This window comes from Anser brachyrhynchus (assembly GCF_964034855.1).
Source record: "Anser brachyrhynchus genome assembly, chromosome: 7".
Classification (NCBI taxonomy): domain Eukaryota; kingdom Metazoa; phylum Chordata; class Aves; order Anseriformes; family Anatidae; genus Anser; species Anser brachyrhynchus.
This window is the reverse complement of record NC_137701.1, coordinates 18,193,485-18,219,864: the sequence shown is the minus strand read 5'-3', so window position 1 is coordinate 18,219,864 and position 26,380 is coordinate 18,193,485. Positions and strand designations below refer to the sequence as shown.

General features: G+C 36.5%; 1 protein-coding gene across 3 annotated transcripts in view; it reads left to right on the top strand.

Moving 5' to 3' along the window:
* The window catches only part of AGPS (alkylglycerone phosphate synthase), an 83,799-nt gene extending 57,621 nt beyond the window's left edge, over positions 1–26,178 (top strand). For all 3 annotated transcript variants that reach the window (XM_080599499.1, XM_080599498.1, XM_080599500.1), the window contains 11 exons: positions 689–797; positions 1,228–1,355; positions 4,012–4,063; positions 6,407–6,483; positions 8,387–8,499; positions 10,241–10,310; positions 11,305–11,366; positions 13,140–13,229; positions 13,700–13,799; positions 14,545–14,602; positions 22,758–26,178. In XM_080599499.1, the coding sequence (XP_080455625.1) occupies positions 689–797; positions 1,228–1,355; positions 4,012–4,063; positions 6,407–6,483; positions 8,387–8,499; positions 10,241–10,310; positions 11,305–11,366; positions 13,140–13,229; positions 13,700–13,799; positions 14,545–14,602; positions 22,758–22,879 (981 nt within the window). In that variant the 3' untranslated portion in view covers positions 22,880–26,178. The remainder of the gene's footprint in view (positions 1–688; positions 798–1,227; positions 1,356–4,011; positions 4,064–6,406; positions 6,484–8,386; positions 8,500–10,240; positions 10,311–11,304; positions 11,367–13,139; positions 13,230–13,699; positions 13,800–14,544; positions 14,603–22,757) is intronic.
* The last annotated feature ends 202 nt before the right edge of the window (positions 26,179–26,380 follow it).

Sequence of the window (26,380 nt, the reverse complement as noted above, 5' to 3'; positions counted from 1 at the left end):
GATGAAAATTACTTAGCTACATGTGCCTGAAATTTTTAATGCCACTGGTTGAAATGCAGTAATTTTACTGTAGTTGAAAGCTTCACTTGTACCAAGGAAGCTTTTTTTGAAAGAAATTAGTACAGAATAAAAACAAAATCTTACATATGTATCAGTCTTACTGAAGACTTAATATTGACAGTGTATTTCACTGTTTTCTTTCTTCCTAGTAGAAGTATTTCTGTAGCAGCTGATGTCTAAATTAGATTAGCTTTATCAAGCAACAGTTCTGAAGCAAAACTTAAGCAAGAAATAACATTTCTTCTGCTGCAAGCCATCTTTTTTTTTCCTCTCTTCAGCATTGTGTGTGTTGTGAATTTAAATGCTACAATTCATGGCGAGCACTGTCTACACTGAGAAACAAAACAGCCTTAACTGGTACTGTCTGCTTGTGGCCAACAATTGATTGGATTTGGCATAAAACTTGGAGCAATCTGTTGTGTGGGCAAACCATGCTGCATTAGAGATAATTGTTTGTAACAGTCCTGAGGTTATCCTGAAAGTTCTTTTGGGGCTGCCTACAGAAAGTATGAAGTCTGCAGAGCTGAACTGTATAAAATGCATGTCATGCTTGATAAAAAATAAATATCATACAAAAAAATCTGTACTTAATGCTAGTATGTATAGTCATTGTATATTGTTTAAACAGGTGATTCATATAAAAATGGTAACCCCCAGAGGAATAGTTGAAAAAAACTGTCAAGTACCTCGCATGTCAACAGGACCCGATATCCATCACTTCATTATGGGATCTGAAGGTATAACTCAGTAACTTCACATAAGTGCATCTTAATTCAGCTTCTATAATGGCTTGATGGTTTGAGCATATGTAATGCTGTTGCTTCTGGTGTGTCTATGGGTGGCATTCTGCAGGCATGAATTTTTGTGTTGGGATGATACATTGAGACCTTTTTTAGTACCAAAGTTATGCAACTCTGAAAAGTGCTTAAAACAGATCTGTGGAGTTACTGTACACATCTACTGTACACATCGTGATTTAGAGGGTGTTTGTAAGAATCCACCATGTAAATTGTCAGGAATAAATTGCTTACTACTGCAGTACTGAATTTTTGGGACTTCTGACTTAGGGTACTTCATAACACTATGGTAAACACTAGTTAAGTTGTGTGGTTTGCAAGAATTCCATCTTGCAGCACTTTACTACTGAGTTTTCCTTTTCTTCTGAAGGAACGTTGGGAGTGGTCACTGAAGTTACAATAAAGATTCGCCCACTCCCTGAATACCAGAAGTATGGCTCTGTGGTCTTCCCCAACTTTGAACGAGGGGTGGCCTGCTTGAGGGAAGTGGCAAAGCAGGTAAGGAGAAGCTTTATGCTGAATTCATGCAAGAACGCTGGTTCTAACCTAGTCCAGGATCTAGGACTAGAAGTATGCTGATGCTCTAGCCTAAATTATCAATTACTGGAAAGGAGTTGAGAGGATATGAACCTCATAAGTATGTATGGCCAACAAGGCTTTTGGAAATGATGCGATGGATCATGACCATCATTTGCTTGGCATTCTTAGCCAAATTGTGGATATACCTTCTGATGACTTCTTTTAAAAAAGAGGGAGTTGTTAGCATATCTCAGCACAGAGATTTTGGCTCTTTATCTCCTTCAACGAAGAGCTTTATCCTGTGATTCATTTAAGGCTATGTAAAAAGTGACCAGTATTTAGAGGAATTCAGCTGCAGCATGCAAGTAAAGGATAGTTGAATTCATGGTTCTAAAGTGAAAAGGAACAAGAGTCATGCAGTGGAAGGATGTGACCTGTGTTTACAGGGGATAGAAAACACTACCTGAAGCACGGCAGTGTATTCAGATGAGCTGGATGTTTTAAGGTGGAATTGTACTTACATGTTAGTATTTAAGTAGAGCCTTCTGAGTAGCATGATCAGACAACAGGAAAGTGGATTTCAAGTAACAAAACTTGGACACGGGTATTCAAATTGTAATGTTTTTCCCAATGGCTCTGCTTCCAAGCAAATCTTACACTGGCTAGCCTCTTTCTTTATCATCCTAGGCTAACTTTCCTTGGCACTGTGCAAAACGTACCAAATCACTTCTGTGAAAGGAGGAATATATATCCTGAATTGGGGAAGTAATTTCAGAAATGTTTTAATTAATGCCAAACTAAATACAGCTTTACATTTTTCCAGTGATGGGTCTAAATTAATGGCTTAATGTTCCAAGCCAGATGTTCAAACCGGTATGTGAATGACATGTATATGCTAGTCAGCAGCACTTGCCAGTTCTTCTGTCACATGCTTCTACTGCTAGTGCTTGTTCTTCCTATTAAAGGTACCTAAGCAGACTGTTTGGGAATGCTTAATTGTATGGCTGATCAACATTTTAATTCAATTAGGGAACTAGTGTCTATTCCCTAACTATGGGTTTAGAAGAGGAAAAAAACCCACAATATTAGCTGCTGATGTTGTTCCATTTCTAAGCTTCTGTTGCTACTTCTGTTTCACTGCTTACTAAAGTCTGAACTACTTATTCTTTTCTTTTGGTGCTGCTCATATCAATCTTTTTAGCAATTACAAAGATCTCTAACAGAAAAGCTATTTTTTGTATTTATTAGTCTACTTTTATGTAAGAAAGCTACCGGCAGGTTGTAGGCTGGGTTGGTGTCATTAAAACCACTCATTCAGCCTTTTTCAGTCAACCTGCCTGATAAGATATTATTTTACTTTTTCCTTGTGTCCTTTTTCCTGTTGTGTGACAAAATATACATTAGCAATGTGATGGAGGGTGAACATGTATCAAATTAAGTGATAGAGGAATACTTCCCTATCTTTGTGATTAGGGGAAGGCTAGCCTAAAATCCATGCTTTGTTGTATTCCTCTAGCTATATATTTCATTACATGACTGAACACAGCCATCACAGATTGCATGTTGTAAGCATATGTATGACCTAGAAGCTTGCTTAGCAGAAGGCAGCTATTCTTACTGTTTTTCAGACTTCTGTATAGAGCATAGTTTTGATTGGACCCAGGCATGGATTTTAATTGTGACGTGATGACAGAACTTTAGTGTACCGGGTCTGAGCAGAGTTATTTTCCTCATAGCGGCCCATGTGATGCTACGTTTGGATTTGTGACCAAAACAGTGTTGATACACACTAAGGTTTTAGCCGTTGCTGAACAGTGTTTATGCAGTGACAAGGCTTTCTGCATTTACTACTCTGTTCCCCTAGTAGTTAGGGGGTGGGCAAAAAGTTTGTAGGTAATGCAACTGGGACAGTTGGTCCAAATCAACCAAAGAGAGATTCCATATCACATGATTTCAAGCTCAGCAATAAAGCTGGGGGAATTTTCTCAGCAGTTACCATTGCTTGGGGACTAGCTGGGCAGCCGTTGGCTGGTGGTGAGCAATTGCTTTTGCATCACTTGTTTTCATGTTTTTATTTCCCTTTTACCTGTTCATCCACCTTTATCTCAACCTATAAGTTTTCTCACTTGTGCCCTTCTGGTTCTCTTTCTCCACCCCACTGGAGGAAAGGGAGTGAACAGCTGTGTGGTGCTTAACTGCCTACTGGGGTTAACCCACAATAGTTAGTCTGTTTTCAATGGATTTGTAATGTATATGTATTTGTGATTACATAGCAGCATAAGCTTGATACTCTAATCAAATATGGTATCTTCAGTGCATTATGGCAATACGGCTATTTTATAGAAAAACATTCAGTACTTGAAGGTTAAAGATCTTGGGGTTATGCCTGTGTTGCCTTGAGTGTAAACTGAAAATTCTCAATGCGTTATATTTAGACATGCCTAATAGGTGTTGCTTCTCAAATGAAAACAAGTTTATCAATTTTCAATGATGATAATGGCCATAGATCTCTTATGTTAAGTTTGCTTCTTCTATTCTCTTTTTAAATGAAAATGTCGCTGTCATGATTTTTGGCATATCTGTTCATAAACTTTTTATTTTTCCTTCCTCTCACTCCCCTAACTCTGCCTCCAAGAGATGTGCTCCTGCATCAATTCGCCTTGTTGACAATGCACAGTTTCAGTTTGGTAAGTAGGTAGATTTTCTCAGGTGGATACCTGTTCCCAAGAGCTTTGATTATCTTAGTATTTGAAGTCTGTATCATTTGGGAATTCTTTTGCTCAAAACTAGACAAAGAAGGCAACGATCCCTACGTTCAAATTGCAGGTAATGCTGTAATATGTACTTTCAGAAACAGAAATGTGTCTTTGCCTCTAGAAAAACGCTGTCAACTACAATAGTTAGTAAAGAGCCTTGCTGTGCATATAGATGTGTAAGATTTTTTTGCAACCTTTCCATTTAACAGCACATAGTCTTCTGGGAATTTTGAAATACTGGAGGCACTACCTCTATTCTGCTCTAAAGGAGTGGAAATGGTAGTTTTGTAAATATTGTTCTTGAAACATTTGGTTGTGAAGAATATTAAGAAGAAGTTGGGTATCAGAGTGCAGGGGAGATTCGGAATGCAGGCATCTTACTTTGAAGGTAAGTTGGTTGGTTAAAATTGGTTGATGTAAATTTCCTAAGAGCATCACAGTGTGTACAGATTCGTGAGAAGTAACAGTTTGTTTTGAAAATATTCTAATGTGACAATGATTGTTTGGGTGGGGGTGAGGCAATGACACATGTTGAAAATGAGCTGTCTGGCTTTTGTTTTTAAAAAAGTTCAGATGTGGTAAATACCATAACTGTATGCAAACAGAACTAAGCTGTTGGCTTTTTTATTTTTTTAAGTATAGAAAGTCAGTGAAGCTACTAGAGTGTTACTAAAGCTAGACATTACATAAATAGGACGATGTCAGACATGCAAAGCAATCATTTTTGAGCCCTTCTTAATGGAAAGCTGTCATTTTTAACGGTAGAAACTTTGGCAAAAGATGTGTTCTGGCTCAGGGCCCTCTGAGAGAACCTGAAGTTCCACAACACACAACTAGTAGTTCATAGGACTCAAAGCACTTCCTAGGCCATGCAATTTTGATTAGGCACAGAAGATGAAAAAGTGAATTGTGATTGACCTTGATAACCTCAATGTTAATACTATGAGAACAAGTCAGAATCTGATACCTGTTTTCGAGAAAAGTCTCAGTAATGAATCTTGACTTTAAATGGCATTAATCTGGAGGTGAGAAAGTTGAGCTTTGTTTTTTGAACCGAGTTAGTATCTGTAACACCTGAGAGCCCAGCAAGCATTGCTGCCTGCTTTGGTCATCACTGTGTTGTACTCTCTCACAAACATGTACAACAGAAGGCAGATGCATTTCTTTATTTTTATTTGGGAGGAAGCTTGACCAATTATAAGCTTTGAAGCTTGACCAATTATGAGCTTTAAGTCCAACCCTAGATAAATAGATCTTCTGGCTTTGATCTGATGTTGCAGCTTATACAATCATCTGCAAAAGGTGACTCAAGTTTTTCTTGCGGTTTTATTAAGTAGGCTTAACTCCACTAGTTTTTACAGATTGTGTTTTAATAAATTAATGTCCTTTTGTTATCTGCTGCTTTTGTATCCTCACTTAAGTGTGCTTGGAGGCCTATTCCTTGGCATTTTCTCATATCTGCAGGGAGAGTACCTCTTTACGGAAGAGGGAAGGAGGCAAATGAATTACTGAAATTCATTCTTTATTCAGGAGGAAATACTTCGTGAAGTATTTTAGAAGGAAGTATCGTGTAAATGGTGCATAACTTTTTTTATGAATTGGGCTCACAGCGTGTAGGCCAGATGCAAGACTGTAAAAATGAAGCAGTAATGGGAGTTCAGAAGTTGCTTGTGACTGAAAACAATGGAACAAACAGTAAAAGGCTTTCATCTCAATTAAACCCAGTCCTGAGGCAGAGATGTTAATTTAACAGACTCCAAGACACCATTTATATATCCTGGTAATTTTAGTTCTCCGTATGTGATTAAGGAAGCAATTACTAGCTTTATGTAGAAAATTTTGCACAAGTGACATAACCATTAAGGAAAAAACTGCTTAACTCTTTAACTTGCACCATTTTTGGCTATTGGTTTCAGTGGTTTTGGCATAACTTTAAAAAAGGTCAGTGGTTTTGCTTAGTTTTATAGTATAAAACTAATGAAGTGTTCTTTCAAAATTTTCCATGTGCAATATACTTGTGAAGATCTAAACTATGACAGCCTTAATTAAAGTGTCAAATGGAATATTTATGCGCAGTTGTATGTATGCCTCTTAAAAATTAATAAAACCCTTTTCTGAAATCTTATTCTAAAGAGAAAGGTCCCTTTGATTATGATAAAGTGCTCTGAATGATTCTTGCAATTTTATGTACCAAGCTATTTTTTTGGTTCCTTGAAGTTAGAATTTTAAGAGCACTGATTATCTTAACACATTTTTTTCTACTTTTTGCCAAAGGTCATGCTCTTAAACCACAAGTTGCTTCCATTTTTACATCATTTTTGGATGGACTGAAAAAATTCTACATCACAAAGGTAACTGTTTTGGGGTTTAATACTGCTTGAAACTTTGCATGCTATCCATAGAATTCAAGACTGTGGGTATGCTGTCTCATGCAGCTCTGAGTTTGTCTAACAGATTGTAGGATTAGTTAGAGAATCTCAGGGTGGTTTAATTCAAAATAAGATTCTGTTTGAGGAGTTACTCCATAAGAGAGATTCTCACAGATGTTTTCACCTTTCACATCTGTAGATGAGATTAGTGTGTCTTGGCTAACAGTAAGGCAGTGACAGAGCAAGACTGGAACCAATTTACTGAGCTTGCAGTCCACTGCAGTTCCAGTCCTTCCAGCTCTGCAAGAGGAACATTTCAAGAAATGAGAGAAATGCTATGTAACACTGACACAGGCTCCAAGCTGGTGACACATCTGGAGCACTTATGCTAGGGCTCAGTCTCCTGATGTGTGTAAGCAACTGGCACTTCGAGATGCTCCCAGTTGGGTACAGTATTATATAGTACTATGCAGCACAGTGATACTTCCAGCTGGCAGTAGAGAAAGCATTTTTAATGACTGTGAGATTGATACAGCAGGTGTACTGGGACCAAGGTACTCAAATTAGCACGTATTTACTTCATCTATGAATTGCTCCCCCTAATTCATATTGTGACTCATTATGGATAGTGGCAAGCTCTGAGATCTCTTGCCATATGAAGACTGTCATGTGTCTTGGTTTCTTGCTTGAATATACCATTGATTACATTGGCTCTAGTACTTTAATTTAAGCTTTAAAGTAAACATCAGAATACAGAACACATTAGACTAACGCTCTGTTCTTTTTGTTGAATGGAAGAGTTGTTTAACAGATACCACTTACAAGAACAGGGACAGTCTTCCCAGTTTATTCCTTCATATAGCTTGGGACTGTTCACTGATTCACAAATGCTTTAGGTATTGTTTGTGTTTACCAGTTCACGCTGTAGCTAGTTCCTCTGGTGCCTCTTCAAGAGAATTGTAAGGTGCTTCCTGAGCATTACAGTCAAGACAGCAGAACAGAAGGAAAAATTCACACTAGATGAAATACAAACAGTTCTAGAATGAGAAGGGGCAGTGAATGGCATCTTAGTAGACTTCTGTTCCTGTGATTGGAGTTTATCACTGTAATAACAGTATTTCTTTCTACTTATGTTAGCTGTGCTGGCTTTGTAGGACTAATGAATGAGACAGATTCTTTGCCTAGGAAGATGTATTGTTTCATATTAGTGTTCACAGTGTTTTTCTGGGGTGGTAGGATCCTTTTCAGAAATTCTAACTTGGATGTTTTTAACTGGCGTCACCTCCAGATATGGATCTTACCTCTTCAACTCTTATTCCTGAAAGAAAGCCATATAGGCTCCCTGACTACATTACTGTTAAACATTTTTTTTTCTCGTTTCAAATGGGCTATGCTCCCTGCCACAAGTTTAAAGGTTATTTTCACTCCATAGCACTTCCCAAGCTTAGAGATTTTCTGTGGCACACTGCTAATAAAACTGTTTTGAGAGCAGTGACATTTATTGTTGTCATGGTCATCCGCATGCTTTAATAAAGGAATAGTTCATAGAATATAAATGTCTCCTTATTGCTCAAATCATTTATGAGCTGTTCTGTCTTCAGGAGTAGATACAGCTGTTGTCTATCTTGCTTTTTTTTTTTTGCCATGAGGAAAAAAATGTGACAGATCAACTCTGTTACTTCAGTGGGCTTGTAAATGTCCTGTCAAGAAAAAACTTGCTTACTTTTGGGGTAATTTTTTGAAAGATGTTTTTCCCTAATCTTTCCTCATAGTTACAACAGCATTTACTAACCAGAGGGTATGCTGTGTATTTGAAAAGCAAAAACTTGTTGCTTGCATTCTACCACATAAGCTATGACACAATGCAATGATTTTCTCTTTGCAGTTTAAAGGATTCGATCCCAACATATTGTGCGTAGCTACCTTGCTCTTTGAGGGTGACAGAGAGAAGGTTCTTCAGCATGAAAAACAAGTCTATGACATTGCCACCAAGTTTGGGTATGCTTTTCAAAGAATTTTTTTTCATATGAAACTGAGAGTTAACTGTCCAGGAGAAAACAAGGTTACCATTTTTGTTGCAATTACTGCATAGATCTGTTCTCAATTTACTAGTTTGAAGTGGGAATAATTGATGAGGTACTGAGTGTTCCCTTTGATAAATAAGTCTTGTGTTAATTCTTAATAGGTAGCTTTAAAGAAAAACTTCAGCTGTCTATATACTACATCAAAATGAGTATTTGACTAAATACAGAATTGGTGTTGTTAGAATGGAAACTAGCCCTTGTAATTGCTTACGGGCCTGGAAGCTGTATGCTTTGCAATACTAGATTATATATTTTAAAATGGAGGATGGAAAGACAAAATCATAAGGGTATTAGGACTTATATTAAGTCTTTGCAGGACTGATGTGAGCAAATGAATACACAAAGCTTGTTTAAAAGAGGCATTCATGTAGTTACAGGAATGTGCTGATTTTCTCTGTCCTACAGGCTATTTTCTGTTCTTACAAAGGAACAGAAAATACTTTACTGTAGCAGTAGGCTGAGTTTCTGTTTATCTGCTTTGATTACAACAGTGATGAAAACTATCATTAAAGTGTGATATATCAAGAACGTACTATTTTCTTTTTAAGAAAGTTATTGCTTGTATTAGTCTCAGCTACTCAAAAATGTCTCATCCATTTCAAGGCTATGATTTCTGAAATTTGTGTTTTGAATTTTCCGTTTTATAAAAATGGAAATTCATGTGAGCAGCTTGCTACCTTTCAAAGACAAAACATTGCCCTTCATCTTAAAGGGTACTTCAATTTTAATGTTGTGTGCAAGAAGAGGCTTCAACTACGGGTTCTTTTGTATTTGGGTAATTCAAGACAGTGAAAGTACTGGTAAGGGAAGGAAATTTGTCTGTTAAAGGCTTGTTAGAGGATGCTGTCTGTGCTACATCATTTCAGGCTATTAGTTGTTTAATGGTTTAACCTTCTAGTTTTGTGTCTAAAAGGCATACATTTTATCCTTCTTAAAGTTGTCTGATTTTCCCCACACACATCAGATTTATAGGAACTTCTGGGAAGACACATTATAGATACACTGCCCTTTCTTGTTCTAAAAACCCAGTACTTAAAAGCAAGCAAAAAAGACTTTATTAATGCTCTTAATTTGTTAGGTTAGTGAAAATAGGGCTTTCTTTTTCTTTTTAGGGCTCTGTCCTTTTCATCCACTCATCACGTAAACTTTTGGGATCTTAAGCCAGTAGTCTTGCTATTATGACCTGTAAGAACACAAGTGTGCAAATCCAACATGCACTTAGAAACATAATTTGAACAAATGTTCATTTACAGGAACATCTGGGATGTACTATGTCTAATTCTGTTTCCTTTGTTCTTTTGTGAAGTTTGAAGGCCTCATCTTAGTCTTGACATCTTAGCTGAGCTGGTAGAAAGGAATAGTCTGAAGGATGTCGCCTTATGAATGACTACACTACAAAGTTATTCCTATGAGAATTGACTTCTTTCCCTGATTTGTTTCTTGTTCTGCCCAACTTTCTTCTTTATGAACATCTCAAAGTGTGGAAAATGTGACTTTTATTTACAGAGATGCTATTACCAGTGGCAATTGTAACACAACTTAGAAACAGCTAAACTTGCACATATTTTTGATAATCAAAGTATAGATTTTTCTAATTATTTTTGGAAACCTGTGAATACTCTGCTGGAAAGTTTAATTAAATTCTTTACTTGCAGTGGCTTGGCAGCTGGGGAAGATAACGGACAGAGAGGATATATGCTGACATTTGTCATTGCTTACATTCGGGTAGGTCACCTCTTGCCTTCCTGCTGAAATTTATATTAATTAATAAAAAAAAAAGCCACCACCCAAACATGTCTTTTTGAAGATCCTCTCTGAATTCTGTATGTAGGTTGCCTTGAATGATCTCTTAAGCTTGTCACCAGAGGATTGTACCTTTTCCATCTCATAGAATTTTGTCTGCAAAATACCTTAAAAACATTAATTTGAACACTTAAGAAAATAGTTACCAATACAGGTTAGAGAAAAAAAAAAAAACAAGTTTGAAGGAGGATCTACTGGCAGCTGCTAAATAAACCAGATCAGACTTAAAAATCTACAGGTTGAAAGTAATCTGAGCCTGGGAGAGTACTCAAAATACGCACATACACTCAGCTCTTTCTCTATGGACATCCACTTATGGCCATGGTTTGAATCAGAATTCCAGGACAAATGGATTTTTGTCTGAAATGATGCAGCTGTTTTTATTAACTTCAGTCTTAGTGGATTTAAGAGATTTTTTCAGAATATTATATACATCCTGAGTGCTATATTTTAGTTGGCTTGTATTTGGTACAAATCACTTGATTTCTTTTTATTTCAGCAGGCTGTAGGTAAAATGGGCAGACTATTTCTTGTCCTTTTTTTTCATATGTAGAACTTAATAGAAAATATTTATTTGAAATTTAATTATGTTGCTGGTTAGAACAGTGCAGCTCTTGGATTGATGATGGTGGCGCAAATATTTGATTAGTGCAAGTGTACTGACACTCTGGCAAGCTGTCTTCTTATAGCCATGACATCAAAATGTTTGTCGTCTGTGTCTTGGAAGATCTGCCCTACATCCATAACTATAAACTAATGTCACTAGGACAGATGGCTGTTTTTGCTAAATTGACTTTCTGTGTCTTTCTCATTCAAGTCTATCTCAAGTTGCTCAACTGCTAGCTGTGTAGCCTACACTGGAATTCCAGATGTTGGTGCTGAATGTTACTGATAATTTCCTTTCTGTATTTATTAGGACCTGGGCCTGGATTACTATGTAATAGGAGAATCATTTGAGACATCTGTTCCTTGGGATAGGTAAACTGACTATTCTTCAGAGTTGCTTAAAACCTTGTACCTGATTTCATTCAAATTATTCCTAACTCATGCTTGCTCATGAGGAAACTTAATTTAATTTAGGCCTTATGTGTATTGGAGGCTCCCTGATGTGCCTCAAATCTTGCAGCTGTGCTCTTGCTAAAGCTGTTGGTAAATTATGTCTCAGTTTTCTAAATGCGATGTAGGCAAGCATTCAGTAATATTTTTGTTTAGGTTAACTTACTGTAACAAATCCAGCACTTGAAATTGCCCAGCTTTGTAAGTTGGGTAATGGCTTCAATAGCAGTATTGTGGGGTAAGCAGCCGCATGTATGGGATCAGCAGTGTATTTCAAGCAGAAAAGTTTGTAGTGAAGCTCACAAAAATATTTAAGTATGTTTAAAAGTTGTTTTTCCACCCAATAATGCAGGGAAATGAAAGAAATAAAAAGATAAGCTTGGTATAAATATCTTAATCCTGAGCAAAAGTTACTTCATCTGTTACCTGTAGCTGAGAAACTCTTGACCATAGCACAGTTTAACATACAAAATGATTTTGGATGCTTCTGTCCATTTGGTAAGCCAGAAACCTCTTAAAGCAGGATCTGAACTGATTTTAAATTAAGCTTGACATTTTTTGATGCAAAGTGGAATTTATGGAAAGTGTGATGTAAGCTGGTAAGCCAGTGGGTGGGAAAGATTTGAAGAGGGTGATTTTTAAAGCAAAATTGCTGTTTATTTTTGTTTAGCTTTATAGATCTTGATGTATGTTAACTGGTTAGTTACCAGTTTATTTTGGTTTTACCTGAGAGAATGAGTTTTTATGTAAGAATTTAAAATATTTTTCTGAAGTTGTGCTTACCACAGCAATTGCTTTCAAAACTTTTTTCTACTTTGACTCATAAGAGCTATGCAGTTTTCCACAAATCAATCAGTTACTCTGCCTGACTGGTTGAAGATATTTGAATAAAATATTTAGCTTTACTTGCTCATCCACTAAATGGATAAATTTCTCGTATATGTTACTCCTGTCAGCCGGAAAAGTAGTTTTAAATCTGCATTAAATGTCTAAAAATCTGAACTGCATAGGATGGATAGTACTGCAGACCTTTGTGGGAGAATACATAACTAAAGAAATAGCAATTTGAAAAATGCTTTCTTTAAATTGTTCTAGTGCTTTGAGTGTACCTGACAGGTCTGCTGAGGTGGGGAGGGAAAGACAAATCACTAAAAGCAAAATAAATATGGCTTATGACAAGCTTTAATAGCTCGTTACCATATTAATATTATAATGTTTCAAGCTGGCAGAGTATAGCTGGAGTCTCCAGTTCTTGCCTTGCAACATATCAAAGCTATGGTGTTAGCCGAGTATACAAGGTCTTAGACCTCACAAGCTTTCTACTATGAGTTGTGTTTGTGAGCTACATTTGAGGCTGTTTTGCTGAGAAAATAAAGACAGAAGTGGGCAACCTGTATTTCCTTATGAACTCTTTTGCCTTCTATTCCTTATGGAAAAGAGCTTTCATTCCTTGCTGTACTTCAGGGTAGATTTGCTATTCAGGAATGGTATGCTGGTGAAGTCTTGATGGAGGATTGTTTTATTCTTAGAATAAAATATGAAGTGGTTAAAACTAGTTTTAGAAGGTGGTTTTCTTTTTGTTAGTTTTTTTTTAAAAGGTATTAGGTTTACCAATGTTGAAGTTACATTTTTCTTTAGGAAGTGGTATAAAATCACGTATTAAGATTTTATATTTTAATGTGTTTTCTGTTACAGAGTTTTAGACCTCTGTAGGAACGTAAAGGAAAGGATAGTAAGAGAATGCAAAGAAAAGGGTGTTCAGTTTGCTCCCTTTTCCACCTGCAGGTAAGCTATTCAACAACTTAAATATTCACTTTTCTGGATCTTTTATTAGTAACGGAACTACAGAAGTTGTTAAACTTGCTACTTAGTAGATATTTTAAAGTGCATCTATTAGTGATAGTACAAACACTAGTGATCCTGACCTTTCTCTTTAACCTACAAGTAGGTTACATATGAGTACTTATTTAAAGGGAATAGTGGCACTTTATTAGTCTTGACACTTATACTTTACTATCTGGTGCCTACAAGCAAAACAAGATTAATTTAAGAGCTTCAGCTCTTTGAAAGTGATAGCCTTGATTTGGATTCGGTCCTATGAGGTAGGAGCAAAAAGGAAACAAAACTCTTAAAACAAACAAACAAAAAAAGCTACCTTTTAAAATCAAATGAGTAACATTATGGATTGTGTAGTATGACATAGTGGCTGGATTAATACAATAAAGCTCTGTTTGTAATGCAGTTCTCTTCAACAGGGTCACACAAACTTATGATGCGGGTGCATGTGTCTACTTCTACTTCGCCTTTAACTACAGAGGAATTAGTGATCCTATTCATGTCTATGAAGAAATTGAGGTAATGTATACAAGAACAACAGTTAAGGGGGAGGGTTGAAGCTGATGTTCCCTAGCATATGCCAGACCCATTGGCCAAGCTAACTGAATTTTGCATGAAAGATCACAAAAGTCTGTTAATAAAGCTTTGATCATTAGCTAGGAAAAGAGGCACACCTCAACAGTGCACCAAGTAGTAGAAAGACTGCAAGGTGAGTGTTTTAGCTTGAAAGTGTTCGAATATTTCTTCATCAACATAAAAATTTAAATTTTGCTTTCTGCCAAAAACTTTACACGCAGAAGAGTAGTCAGTTGTGAAGTACCTCACTCAGAATCTTGAAAATCTTGGTCTAAACTCCAGCCTGAATAAAGAACTTCGGTCACTCTGGGGATTTTTGTTTTCAAACTTTTCTTTTTTTTAGGTTTCTTTTCAGTAGGCACTTACCCATCTTCTGGATGAGCTCCCCAGCCCACTAGATTATTTTGATTTTTGGAAAGGGGAAAGTGATCCAGAATATTCCATTCTGGAAAAATAGCTTTATTGTAACAGATGTGCTTTGAAATGTCTTGGTTTTAGTAATGTTTGTTTTGAAAATCCCCACTTATATTAATATATGTAGACTTGAACTAAAGTGTTCACCTTTACCGTGTACCCTAATTGTTTCTGAATTTTTTCATATACCTGTTCAAATGAGTACCATAGCAAGCATTTCAATAAACCAAACGTCTTGTGCATTTAATGTTAATACCTTATCTTTCACATCTAGAGGGCTGCTAGAGAAGAAATACTTGCCAATGGAGGAAGTTTGTCACATCACCATGGAGGTATTGTTCTTGTTCTCAGTCTAATGTTAATTTTTTTTATACTGCTAAATATTCACGAGTACATCAAATACTTTTCAATAGAATTTTGAAAAATATTTCACAGACATGAATTGAAATTACTGGAAAAATATTTTGTAAGTCTTTCAAGGAACTTCCCATTCCTTTAACAGACTTTTAGGGGAAATGTCAATACACCCAGTTTGCTTGATGTCCAGTCACACAATGTGATATGTTTATGAATGCCAGCCTTTGGTAGGAAGTCTACAGGCTGTCTGAGAACCTGAAAAGGTAGTCATAAGCTTCCACTAAACCTCGTGCAAACAAAGGCACATTCACTTGTGTAGACTAGAATACCAGTTTCATAATTCTAAGAGAAGCAATTTAATGTCCCCTGTGGCTAGGTGAACACTGTTAGCCCTATTTCCAGAGCATTTAGTAAAAGTATCTGCCTAAAAGAGTTGGAGACTTTAATTGGGCTATGTTGTAGGTTACCATCTGTTGCATAATCGATGTTATGCAAGTATTGACAGTACTGTCTTCCTGTCTGCTAACTTGTGATTATTTGGTTTCTTCTCTTGTGGTTTGGAAACAATTTGTCATGAGTTACTAGTCTCTTCGCAAACTATTTTTGCGCTTTAATAGTAATGTTAAGAACCAACGTCGTGTATAAGTGTTACCCTGATAATTTAAATAGGCTTCTTCCACATATTCAGGTAGCCTAATAATTTTGTTTGCATGTGCCCTATATAATGATATAAACTCAAATGTCAGGAAGATTTTTTTGAATTTGGTTTGATTTGTGTAGCTAACTTCTTTAAACTGTTTAGCTTAAAATACATTCCTTCTCTCTCAACTGTCTTGGGGTCTTGCCTGACCACAGAAGTAAGAGCAAAGAGGGAAGAGTTCTAGTGGTGTAAAATTAAATCAAAATTTTGTAGTTCTAAGAAAGCTCTATATGGAGTGGAAACCTGAAGAGTAGAAGCAATGTTTTAAAACACGTTGGTGAATTCCTGGGCTTGAAACTTAAATCTAGGGCTGTGTTCAGGCATACATTTTTGTGATAGAAACTGGAATTGTCTCTGCTTCAGCAATATCAGGATATTGGAAGACATGTAGATAAGTAATAACTTGAGTGGAAATGGTTTCAATATTTTTCTAATATGCTTTTATTGTCCTCTGATTTTTTTTTTTACTGTATTATGGTGGACTGGTCAGTTCTCACACATGGATGTGGAATTGCCCTCTTGATCTACTAGTGTGCTCTGTCCTGCTGTGGCAGCCATGATTTACTGTGACTAGCATTTCATCCATTAACTTAGATACAGCTGTAGGTTGTCACGATTGGATGTATTTGCCCTCACCGTACAAAATCTTGTTTACAGCATGTCAAGCAACAACAACAACAAACTACTTCTGTAGCATTTTCACACACTTACATACTTACTTTTTGGCTCCACGGATTCAGGAAATTTGGTTTCTATCAGACTTCTCGTACTCATGTTGGATACATGACCGCCTAATTCTTGATAAATATTTTCTGCTTTAAGTGTCTTTGTCTGGCAGTGCGTGATTGTGTATGATACACAAGATCCATTTTTCACCCTGTTCTTAGTAGATGTGCTGCTGAGAATTAGCCTAATAGTATCAGTTTTATTTACCGACCTTCAGGCTTTGTCATTCCTAGCACTGCTAAGACCAGTCTATTGTGTGGGGTAAAAGAAAATACTGGTGCAATTTCTTTTAGTATTTGTCTTGTAATTGTGATTAATAACAGTTGTTTTCACTATCTGGAAACAGACAGGCTGGTTTGTCTGCCTACAATCATGCTGTGATAAATGGAGCTATTTTAACTCTGGTTTTGTGTATCAAAGAAAACAGATGTAGTCTGGGACTTGAGGCTATAGGAAATACAAAGCCTGCTTAAGTCAATCTTCATCCACTCTGAGTGAAGAAGTGGTCATATATGACAGCTTGAGATGTGTAAAGCTCTAAATTACTTTACATCTGGAAAAGTACTAACTGCAGGATACCCGTAGTAGCTGTTGTGTAATGAAAACTAAAATAGCAATGCTCTTAATTTTATAAGGATTAACTTCAGAAAGTTAATCCCAATATCTCTTCTCTTCCCCTCCTCCCCCAAGCTAATGAAAAATATCCTAACTTCTAGGCAGGACTCAGTTAGCAATGCTGTGAGAGTATTTCCTGATCCCCTCCATGACAGCTTTTGAGGTTTAAAACTTAAAAGAAGCATAACTGCTATTTGTTAATGGATTACACTTAGATCACACCTTGCAATACGTTAGTGGAAGAACATTCCTGTAAAGAAATTGCAGAAGTGTATCCATACCAGCCTGTTAAAGCAAGCATCTCATGGACACAAGTCACTGTAGCAAAGCCAGACATACACATTAGTGTAATGAACTTGCCTTTTCAATATAACAATAACTTGTATTTTGGGGTGGAGAATCCAGACTTCTGGATAATATCTGAATATCATTTCTATTATGCTGCAATTTAAAAATGACCTTTTTCTTTTAATCAAATTATTGTTTCTTTTTTGAACTTTCTCACTCTTGACTTTCAAATATTTACATCTAATCAGTAAATGTCAGAATTGTTTTTTCCCACTTAGTGTTTCTGGATTATGTAATGTACAGAACTTGCATTTATGAACAATCTAAGGCACATGTGTTGCTATAAAAACGCACCCAAAATACGTAGCTGACCAAGCAAGCATTTCTTATGCTGGGGGAACTTAGCCATACTCCAGTGCATCAGGAATTGATTCCTTGTAGAGCAGGTTATCAGATTTTTCATGATCCCGGCAGTCTTGTCTAAATGTTGTAGGTCTGTTTCTCGCTATTTTTTTGTGAACAAACTGATGAAAAGTTTTTTTACAGGTTTTGAAGGAGTTTTTAATGTGTGACTTTGAAGTGGTTTCTTATGCTTTCTTTGTCTCCTTTAGCCAATGCTATGGCATAATATGCGATTAACTAAAACGTTTTTGAAAGGTAGTAGATGTACAAGTTGTAGCATTTCTTATTTTCTTTTCCTACATAAGTTTTTACAGTCTTGACCACGGTTTTCACCTTGCCTTTACTATGTCCTGCATTTAGGAAGTGATTATGTATGTCTTTGAACACAGCTTTAATCCTTTCGTTTTTCTGGCCAATGAGTGTCCTTAGACTTGAAAGTCCTGTATGTACAGGTTGCTAGAGTCAGTTAGCACCTAGAAACTCAGCATTTTCAATGCAGCATTAGAAATGACAACTTAATGTAGATACAAGTTTAAGTTTAGGTAAACAATTTTTCTAATAGCAAGTCCTAAGACTGCCCATATGATGTCACTCCTTGCATTCTTGAATCCCTGTTTTAATAAAATGTATGCTTTTCTGTATAGATAAAATAACGTGTTGAGGAAATAATAACTAGGTAGGACTGGTTTATAAATATTTTAGATTATATTTTTATATATATATATATATAGTATTTGCTTTGGAGTATGCCATCTGAAGGGAGCTGGCTGGATTTGGGCTTGATTCCTTCTGTATTACCAATCTAAGCACTTCTGTAAAAATAAAAATAGATTGTTTCCATTGCGGGGAATGTTCTAACTAACAACTGGTTACTTAAGGAAACAATTATCAGTTTGTGGGTTTGAGCAAAATGACTCCATTTAGATACTTAACATAATAGAACTAATTTTCTTCCACTTTCTAGACAGATTGACTAGAATAGAGGTTAATATAGCTCAGGCTCCACAGGTTTAGGTATAGTATCAATTTCCTGGCAGTTTATGAAGAAAAACTTAGGCGGAAAAAAAAAGCGGTAAAACTGATGTGCCTTCAGTTGCATCTTTGACATTACAATTCTTTGGTATCATTAAGAGGCCATGGCTTAAGCCGTATAGCACAGTAACCCACACAAACTACAAACTCTGCAATTATAAAATTTCCTTGAGGGGCAGGAGGGTGGAATTGGACAGAGTCTTCTTTTCTTTACACATGAAAAATATCCTCTAAGCTTTAAGTTAAGCTCTGGAGACTGACCATACTGTTATTTTATAAATTAAGAGCTTACTTTTTAATTAGAATGAGAAGCTTAAACTCTGACAATTGTCAGACCTGAAGTAACCCTATCATGTGAAATAGTATAATCACTCAGTCGTATTTTCTTCCTTAGTCTGTAGAAAGTCTAAATATTATTGTTATCTTCAATGCCCCTTTTCACCAAATAAACACAGAGGACTTTCTGATTCTTCAGCACAGAACTTGAAAGAACTTGAGTTGTTCAGGCATCAAGTAAAAGTGTGCCAGATGTTGGACAGTAATGGGAAGTGTTAATTATGTAGTAGACTCCAGATATGCTGGTGCAATGTACTCCATTTCTACTGAAGTATTAGATTAATGCACTGACCTTTCTCAGCTCTCTTCCAGAGCGCTCTCTGGAAGAGTAATAACCTGTTAAGCAACTTCTAGGAGAGGAAAGATGCTTCCCATAGAGACAACCAGCTTCAGGAAGAGCATTCAACAGCTGGAAGAGCCTCGTCCTTTTTATGACCTATGCTACTGTTTCTCCTTCTGCAGAGCTATTGTTCTCCAATAACAGCCTCTTTAAGTTGGAAGGACTGGAGCAGAGGAAGCCTAGTGGCACCGCACATGGCCCTAGAGCCTATTTCCCCTGGGACCACACACTGCTATAAATTTCATCTGGACTAGGGGTAGAGTTATTCCTGGGATCCGTCAGCTACACTAAAACTTCCCTTACAAGCCCATTTGTGTGTTCATGTACTTGATTTTCCTAAAGTGAGAAAACCAATTGCTGCCTGCTGTTTGCTAGCTCCACTCATAGCCAGATTTTTTGCAGCCATCCAGATGCATCTTCAAAGACAAGCAAGCATAGCCTTTATGAGCCAGTAGAGCTTTTCTCCCATTTTAGCTTCCTTTGTGGCCAGCAGGTATGCGATGTCCATCTAATAGATGTCCATCTATTTGAAAAGTCATGCACATAGGAAACTGTCATTTTTGGCAGAGAGTTTAATGTTAGTGTTTCTACAGGAGTAGTATGTGGCTTCACTTCACCAAGGTGCATGTTATTCCCTAAAAGCATGAACAACTTTTCTAATAAAACCAGCTATGGGCTGGACCAGAGTTAATTTTTTTCAGATTACATGTTTGTTTCATACATGGACTATAACGATAATAAAACCTGAAAATTAACTGCAAAAATAGGTCTTGGACTGTCTTTTTCGAGTTGCTACTGAACAAACTTGTTGGCTTTCTGGTCCGAGGTACTTGATTTGTTTGAAGTGGATTCTTTGTCATGCTAGGGTGTTTGCACTCTATGTAATACAGGCTAGGCTTTACGTTGAATTTGGCTTGTCTCAGTCCTGTTGCCTGCTTAACAAACTTTCTGGCTTCCTAGCAATTAATGTTTTATGGGGTGGCTGACTGCATAGCACACCTCAGGAATAGAGTACTTGCTAGGTTTAAGACTTGAAAATTAACTATGTCATAATTCATTTTGGATAATTAAGATGCCAAATTAGGTGTCTTCAGAAGAAGAAGATGAAAGTATGTAAGACTCTATATGTTGCCAGTTGGTTCAACAAATATTGTGTGTATGATGGTGTATATAGCAGAGTAACTTGTATGCTCAATTTACAGAGCCTGGACAATGTTATGCTGATTTGAGAACCTTATTAATTCCATTGTGATGTAGCATATAAAATCAGGTGCATTTTGTCTCCTGTCAGTTCTAGATACATGGCATCATCCAGGCCTTAAAACTAAATGGTCTACTTTCTGTAGGTAGAAACTGAAAGGTTTTATCTAGTCCATGGAAAAATCAGGCTTAACTGAGACCTTTTATTATTGGGGAGGTTGCATCTTCCTTGAGCCCAAAGCCATTCTCTGGCAAGGCTCAGAGTGGAGTTAAGCAATTTTGCTTCTTGGAATTACTTTACATTCATGGTAACATCTTTTACTGTTAGGGTGTTTTCTTTTCCTTTCTCATCCTTGAACTTAACTGTATCCTTCTGTGGAGGAGGAAAAGAATACTCAAAAGGCAGAACTAACTTGAAGTGAAACAAGCTGTGTTGTTTTTCTTCATAGTACTGTCATCTGCACAAATCTTTTCTTTCATTCAGTCTGTTTTCTAAGCAGGTCCATCCAATTACATAGAATTTGAAAAGCAAAATTACTTCAGCTTATTTTTTAATTCTGGTACAAGAACTTGGAGTAGCTGAAAAATCCACATATATCTTAGTGGCAAGAATATTAGAAGCAGGGGCTCAACCTGCTGTTATCAAGGGGTTAAAATCTTCTCATTGAACATGTTTGTGAAGGACCACTGGTAACTGTAGTACAGCTTTTTTTCTTTCCAGTTCACTAACCAAATGTATGTTAGATTTATTATTGCAAAAGTATAAACCATAGAAAATTTGACAAGATAGATGTGTAAATTATCACTTTGACAGAACTAATGATGCACTCCAAGCACCTTCTGTTTTCCAGCACTTGGTGAGCGACTTCATTAAATATGCAACGACTGTTTGGTGCTGCTCAGACAGTAGTTCAGTTCCTTGTGGAATTGCATTATTACTGGAGGTGTAAAAGAGGCAGGCATGCTAGCTGTTGGGCATCCTGCTGTGATTCTAATGTGCTCCATCTTGTTGGAGCAGTTGTTTGCAGTCTTTTCAGGACAATTACATCCATAACCACAGGACACATTCACTGAAACTATATTACAGATAACAGTTGAGAATCGTAATGACTGTTCTTCAGCTGCCTGTGTATGAGCCAGTGTAAGTGACTTGAGGTGATGGTCAGACCCCATCCATACATCTCTGGTTGTTTGTGTATGTATGTGTGTGGTGTTTTTTTTTGCTTGTTTGTACGTGCGTGTTGGTAGTATTAGAATCAGAGTATTCCCAGATAAAATTCAACTGCATCAACTTGGTCAGTCTAATTGTAGCAATGGTTTATCTACAGATGGGGATATTTTCTGAGCTGAGCTGCAAAATACAGCCACAGTTCCTATTGCATGAAAAAATGCTTTTGTCCTTCAGTTATGATCTTTGCTCTTGACATGTATGCTGGTAATAGTTGTTTTCTTACTAAACTGCAAATTTCATTCTTTCTCACGTTATTTGCTTTTTCAGTTGGCATTGTAACTAGCTCATTCCTTAAGGTATAAACAAATATACTCTGCTCTCCAGAGGTGTCCCTGTAATTTATTATTCTGATGACAGTTTGATGGTTACCCTGAGAACAGGGCACAAAAGATGGCTTGAATTTAGCTTCAGATATTCTTAAAGCATCTGCCTCTCAAACCTTTACTATATCACATCATACTGACAAATGGATTGTGGTTTAGGCTGACAAGCTAAATGCTATACTGTGTTTAGTGAAAGAATGGCCTTTATTTTGCATGATCTGTTAAATCAGAGTTGATGACTTGGTTAATTAGTATATGAACACTTGGCCATTTAACAGAACTATTGTGGGAATTTACTGAAATGAGTTCTTAAACGGCTAGTGTTTCAGCTTTGCTTTATAATTGCTGTGTGTTGTGAATATACATTTTTAACATGGAAAGTATGCTTTTGTGTGATAGCATGTGCGAGTACCAGCCTGTGTAGAAGTGTTTGGAATAAAATAAGATATTCTGTTGACTGAAAACTAGACTTTAGGACTTCTCTTCAGAAAATAAATTTTGATTATTTAAACTAATGCTGTTTTAAGGTTGTTTCTGATTTTTGAGAACATTCTTACTTTAAAGCAGTTGAGAGGCGTGGGGGTTCTTTTTAGTAAGCTCATCTTTGGTTTCCTCCTTCAAAAGATTAGTTTGGTAGCTTTTCAAAACTTACTGCCAAGTCGCTATTTTAATAAACATGTGATTTCAGCCTAAGTTTAATCTAAATTTCTTAGTTTCTAAAGAAAGTAGACAGTGTGGAACACAGTCTTCCTCTGGGAGTATGCTGAGCTTAATGAGCTTGATAGTCTGGTGGGCTCAATAAATCAAATAAAGCAAAACATTTCTCATTTTTGAATAAAAGCATTTATCACACAGTGTTTATTCATTCATGGTCACAAGATTGATTGGCTCCTAGAATCCTGCCATATATTGAAACACTTTGTTTTTGTTTTTCCAGTAGGCAAATTGCGGAAGCGCTGGATGAAGGAGAGCATCTCTGATGTTGGCCTGGGAATGCTGAGATCTGTTAAAGAATATGTGGACCCCAGTAACATCTTTGGAAACAAGAATCTTTTATAAAACCCTGCACAATATGATGTACTAAAACTTCTTCAAAATTACTGTTGAAATTCCGCCACTTTCATTGTACTGATATCCCAGTAATCAAATATAACATAGCCTAAACTTTAAAACTAGTATCTTACATTGATTTTGCCACCCCCTCCCCCCAATAAAGTGTAAACATCACTGTTAGTGTTTATGGATTTTTACTTACAATGGTCTTAAACTCTTAAAAAACCCGGTGGGCACAAAGTATGTTACCAACTAGGAAATGCAAATTTAGTTTTCCAAGTTTGGTTTAGGCAACACAGCTGACAGTATTTTCAATGCTGGATACAGCCAGCTGTTTCTTACTAAAGCATCCCCTGCAAGGAGAACAAAGACTGACAACAGTGTTTTCTACAGAAGCAGCTGCTCAGCCCAGCCTCTTGCTACAGGAAAGCTGCTAGGAGACAGATGAGATTACACCAAGGAGTACTTCTCTGTGCTGAAGGATTAGGTATGTAACAGACCTGTAACCAGCAAAAACTTAAAGCACAAATGTAGATTTTGATCAAAAAAGACAATGCAAGTCAAACAACTTCTGAAAACTCAGTAGTTTCCCACCTTAATACAATTGGAAAATCATAAACAATTGAGCTGTTCTGAGTTGTATTTGCATTGCTGGGATAATCTTAAATTAATCATGGGTTAGTCATTATAAGTTTTGTACAAAGGACATTTCTCACTGTATGTTGAAAACAGGTTTGTAACAAAACTTTGCTTTCATCTGTACTACAGTCCTAGTGTGTATGGGTTTGCTTCTGTTTTTGTTTGTTTTGCAGAGATGCAAAATATCTTTTTCAGTAAAAAAATAATTTTGGCTATTCAAGTGAAACTGCCCAGCACTGTCTTTTGAAACAGTCTCAACCGTTTAATAAAACTTAAGTGGACAACATACTATCATCCTAAAAGTGAGGTTTCCCTTTTTAGTTTTGTACAATTTCCTATGGCCTTGATGAATCATTTATCTACTTCACTAGTAGCAACAACTATAATTGTCCATTTAACTAAGAAAATGAGATATTTTCTTGATCATTACGGTATGTAAGCATTTTTACATTGAAACTTGAGTCTTAATCAGTAAAACAAACTAAAAGTATTTGTCAGTACTCATGATCCATTTTTAAGGTGGGTTCTTTTCTTAAAGCAAGTTATTGAACTTTTTGATAATTAATGTATATGATTGCATAGGATAGAAAAAAATAAGGACTATCCTTTGAGGACACAAGGTCTCTCTAGCCAACTGCTTCGCAGCTCTGTAGTGTCAGTTTGGACACCTTTTTTTTTTAGTATTGCCCTTAACAAGAAGAAGAAGATAAAATGGCATATTTATTTTTAAACTATTTCAGGATACTAACTAATTAGCTCTCAATCTTGGTAATACACCAAAAAGAGTATAAAATGCTCAAAATACTGCATATCAGACAAAACTTTGAACTTGTTTGAAGATTAATTTCAATTCTGTAGTTAAAATGATCAAAAGCCCATGAATATTCAAAACATCACTTTAAAATGTATGCTGTCAACATACTAAAGGAAACATTTTTTTATGATCTGCAGGTCATAAAATGGGATGTTAGTGTGATGTTTGTAATGCGGCTAGCTTTATTTCTAATGCCGTTTCACATTTCAACACAATCTCGTCTTTTGTATTTTTGTTCTTGGCCCATAGAGTTCATATTTCAGCAGCAACCAAAACAATGGGTGTAGTCTGTTTTAGAAAACTGACTTTTCGCACTGTGGTTAAGTGTTCCTTAATTGTTACGTACTCAAAGTGTCTCAAAGTGAATCTGTACATGTTTATGCAGGGGAATTCCTCATCTCACGTGCTGCACAGTGGTGGCTACTTGGCCACAGCTGGACTCTTGCAGATGACTAGTATCACTCTCAAATAGAAACCTTTCAAGGAGCTGGTAAATATGAAGGGTGTTTTATTATGTGCCTCAATGAAAGTATTTGTTTAACTATGAAGAATCAATTTTGAAGGAAAGTGTGTGAAGCCTTTTTGTAGAATGACAGCACAAATATAATTAGAACAAGTCCATATAGCTCAGTAATACCTGTCTTAAAATTTTGACTTGAAGTACTACACTGCTCTACAACTTCCTCCCTGACTCTTAACTTTGACTATGGCTTCCCCATCCCTTGTTTTATTGAAGTTACACAGGCAAAACCTCTTTATGCTATTTCCAACCCTTAAATAGCCACTGGCTGCTGAAGTGATTTAAAATGCAGTAAAGATTTTTACTGCACATCAATTGTCCTACGGGAAGGTGAAATAACAGGTTATAAGGGTCCCAAAGCTATGTCACTGCATAGCTCTGAGGAAAAGATTAACTATGACTGTAACAGACACTTTTTTTTCTGATGGCCACCTGATAGTTGTCTTCCTAAATATTTTTTCTATCTTAGAAACTGGTCTGAGTTTAATGAAATCACAGCTGAAATGCATGTATTACTGAGGGTCTTCAATTCTTTCACATTTAAATTTCTAATGAAAACAGGGAAGTGTAATGCAAGTTCGAGAGCCCGTTTAAAAGAAATCTTCCCTCTTCTACTACTAGTAGTCTTCCACTACTCCTTTCTTTCTGCATCCTCTCTTTGTTTATAAAGACTTAGTTTCCGTTAGCTGCAGCCTGTTCAGAGATGGAGCTTGATCTGTGCAGATCAGAAGGGTATCTTGGCATAACACTTTTTTGTTTGGTTGACTGTTTTGGCTATGTGTAAGTTACAAGCAGTTTTAATTAAGATTGTCATGACTTTCTATTACACAGTGTCTGTTCCCTTGGAAGAAAGAAAGTGCAGAGTGAGTATAGCGTGACTACTAAATGTATATTTATTGGAGAGAGCTTTCTAAAAGTTTTGAGGGGGATATCGTAGAAGAAAATCCATTAAAAATTGCCACAGGGTCTGCATCTTAGTCTAAGAAAAACTTGTCTCTTCTTGACTTTACTTACAGTACAGTGGTTGCATTAGAGATGTCATCTTTGCCTTACAGCTGTGAACAGAGGTCAGGCCAAATAGTTCTTCCATATCAATTTTAATTAACTGAAACCAGCTTCAAAGGCAGGGATACATGAGCACTGAAATCCAGAAAACACAAGTCATTTCTCAATCTTGGAAATGTATGTTTATCAAGGTTGTAATTCAACTTTCTGCAAATAAAGCCAAACAGTGTTTGTCACTTTAGTGTGAGATTAACTGTAAAACTTTCAGTTGTAATGTTAAGAGATTATAGAACCTTATATTATTAATAAAAGGAAAATGGGCCTAAACCGGTATGTGTTTCTGTACTGAAGCTGAACAAGTATATTCACCGAACTTGTCATCTTTGGTTTGTTTTAATTTGGTGTTAAACTGTTTCCTAAGGAATAATATTAGGAAGGTTTGGGCACCTTTTGAGAGAAAGGAGGATGAATTTTTAAATATATGCTAATAGAAGCACTGCTTTTGTGTCCCATGTAATGCAAAATAGGC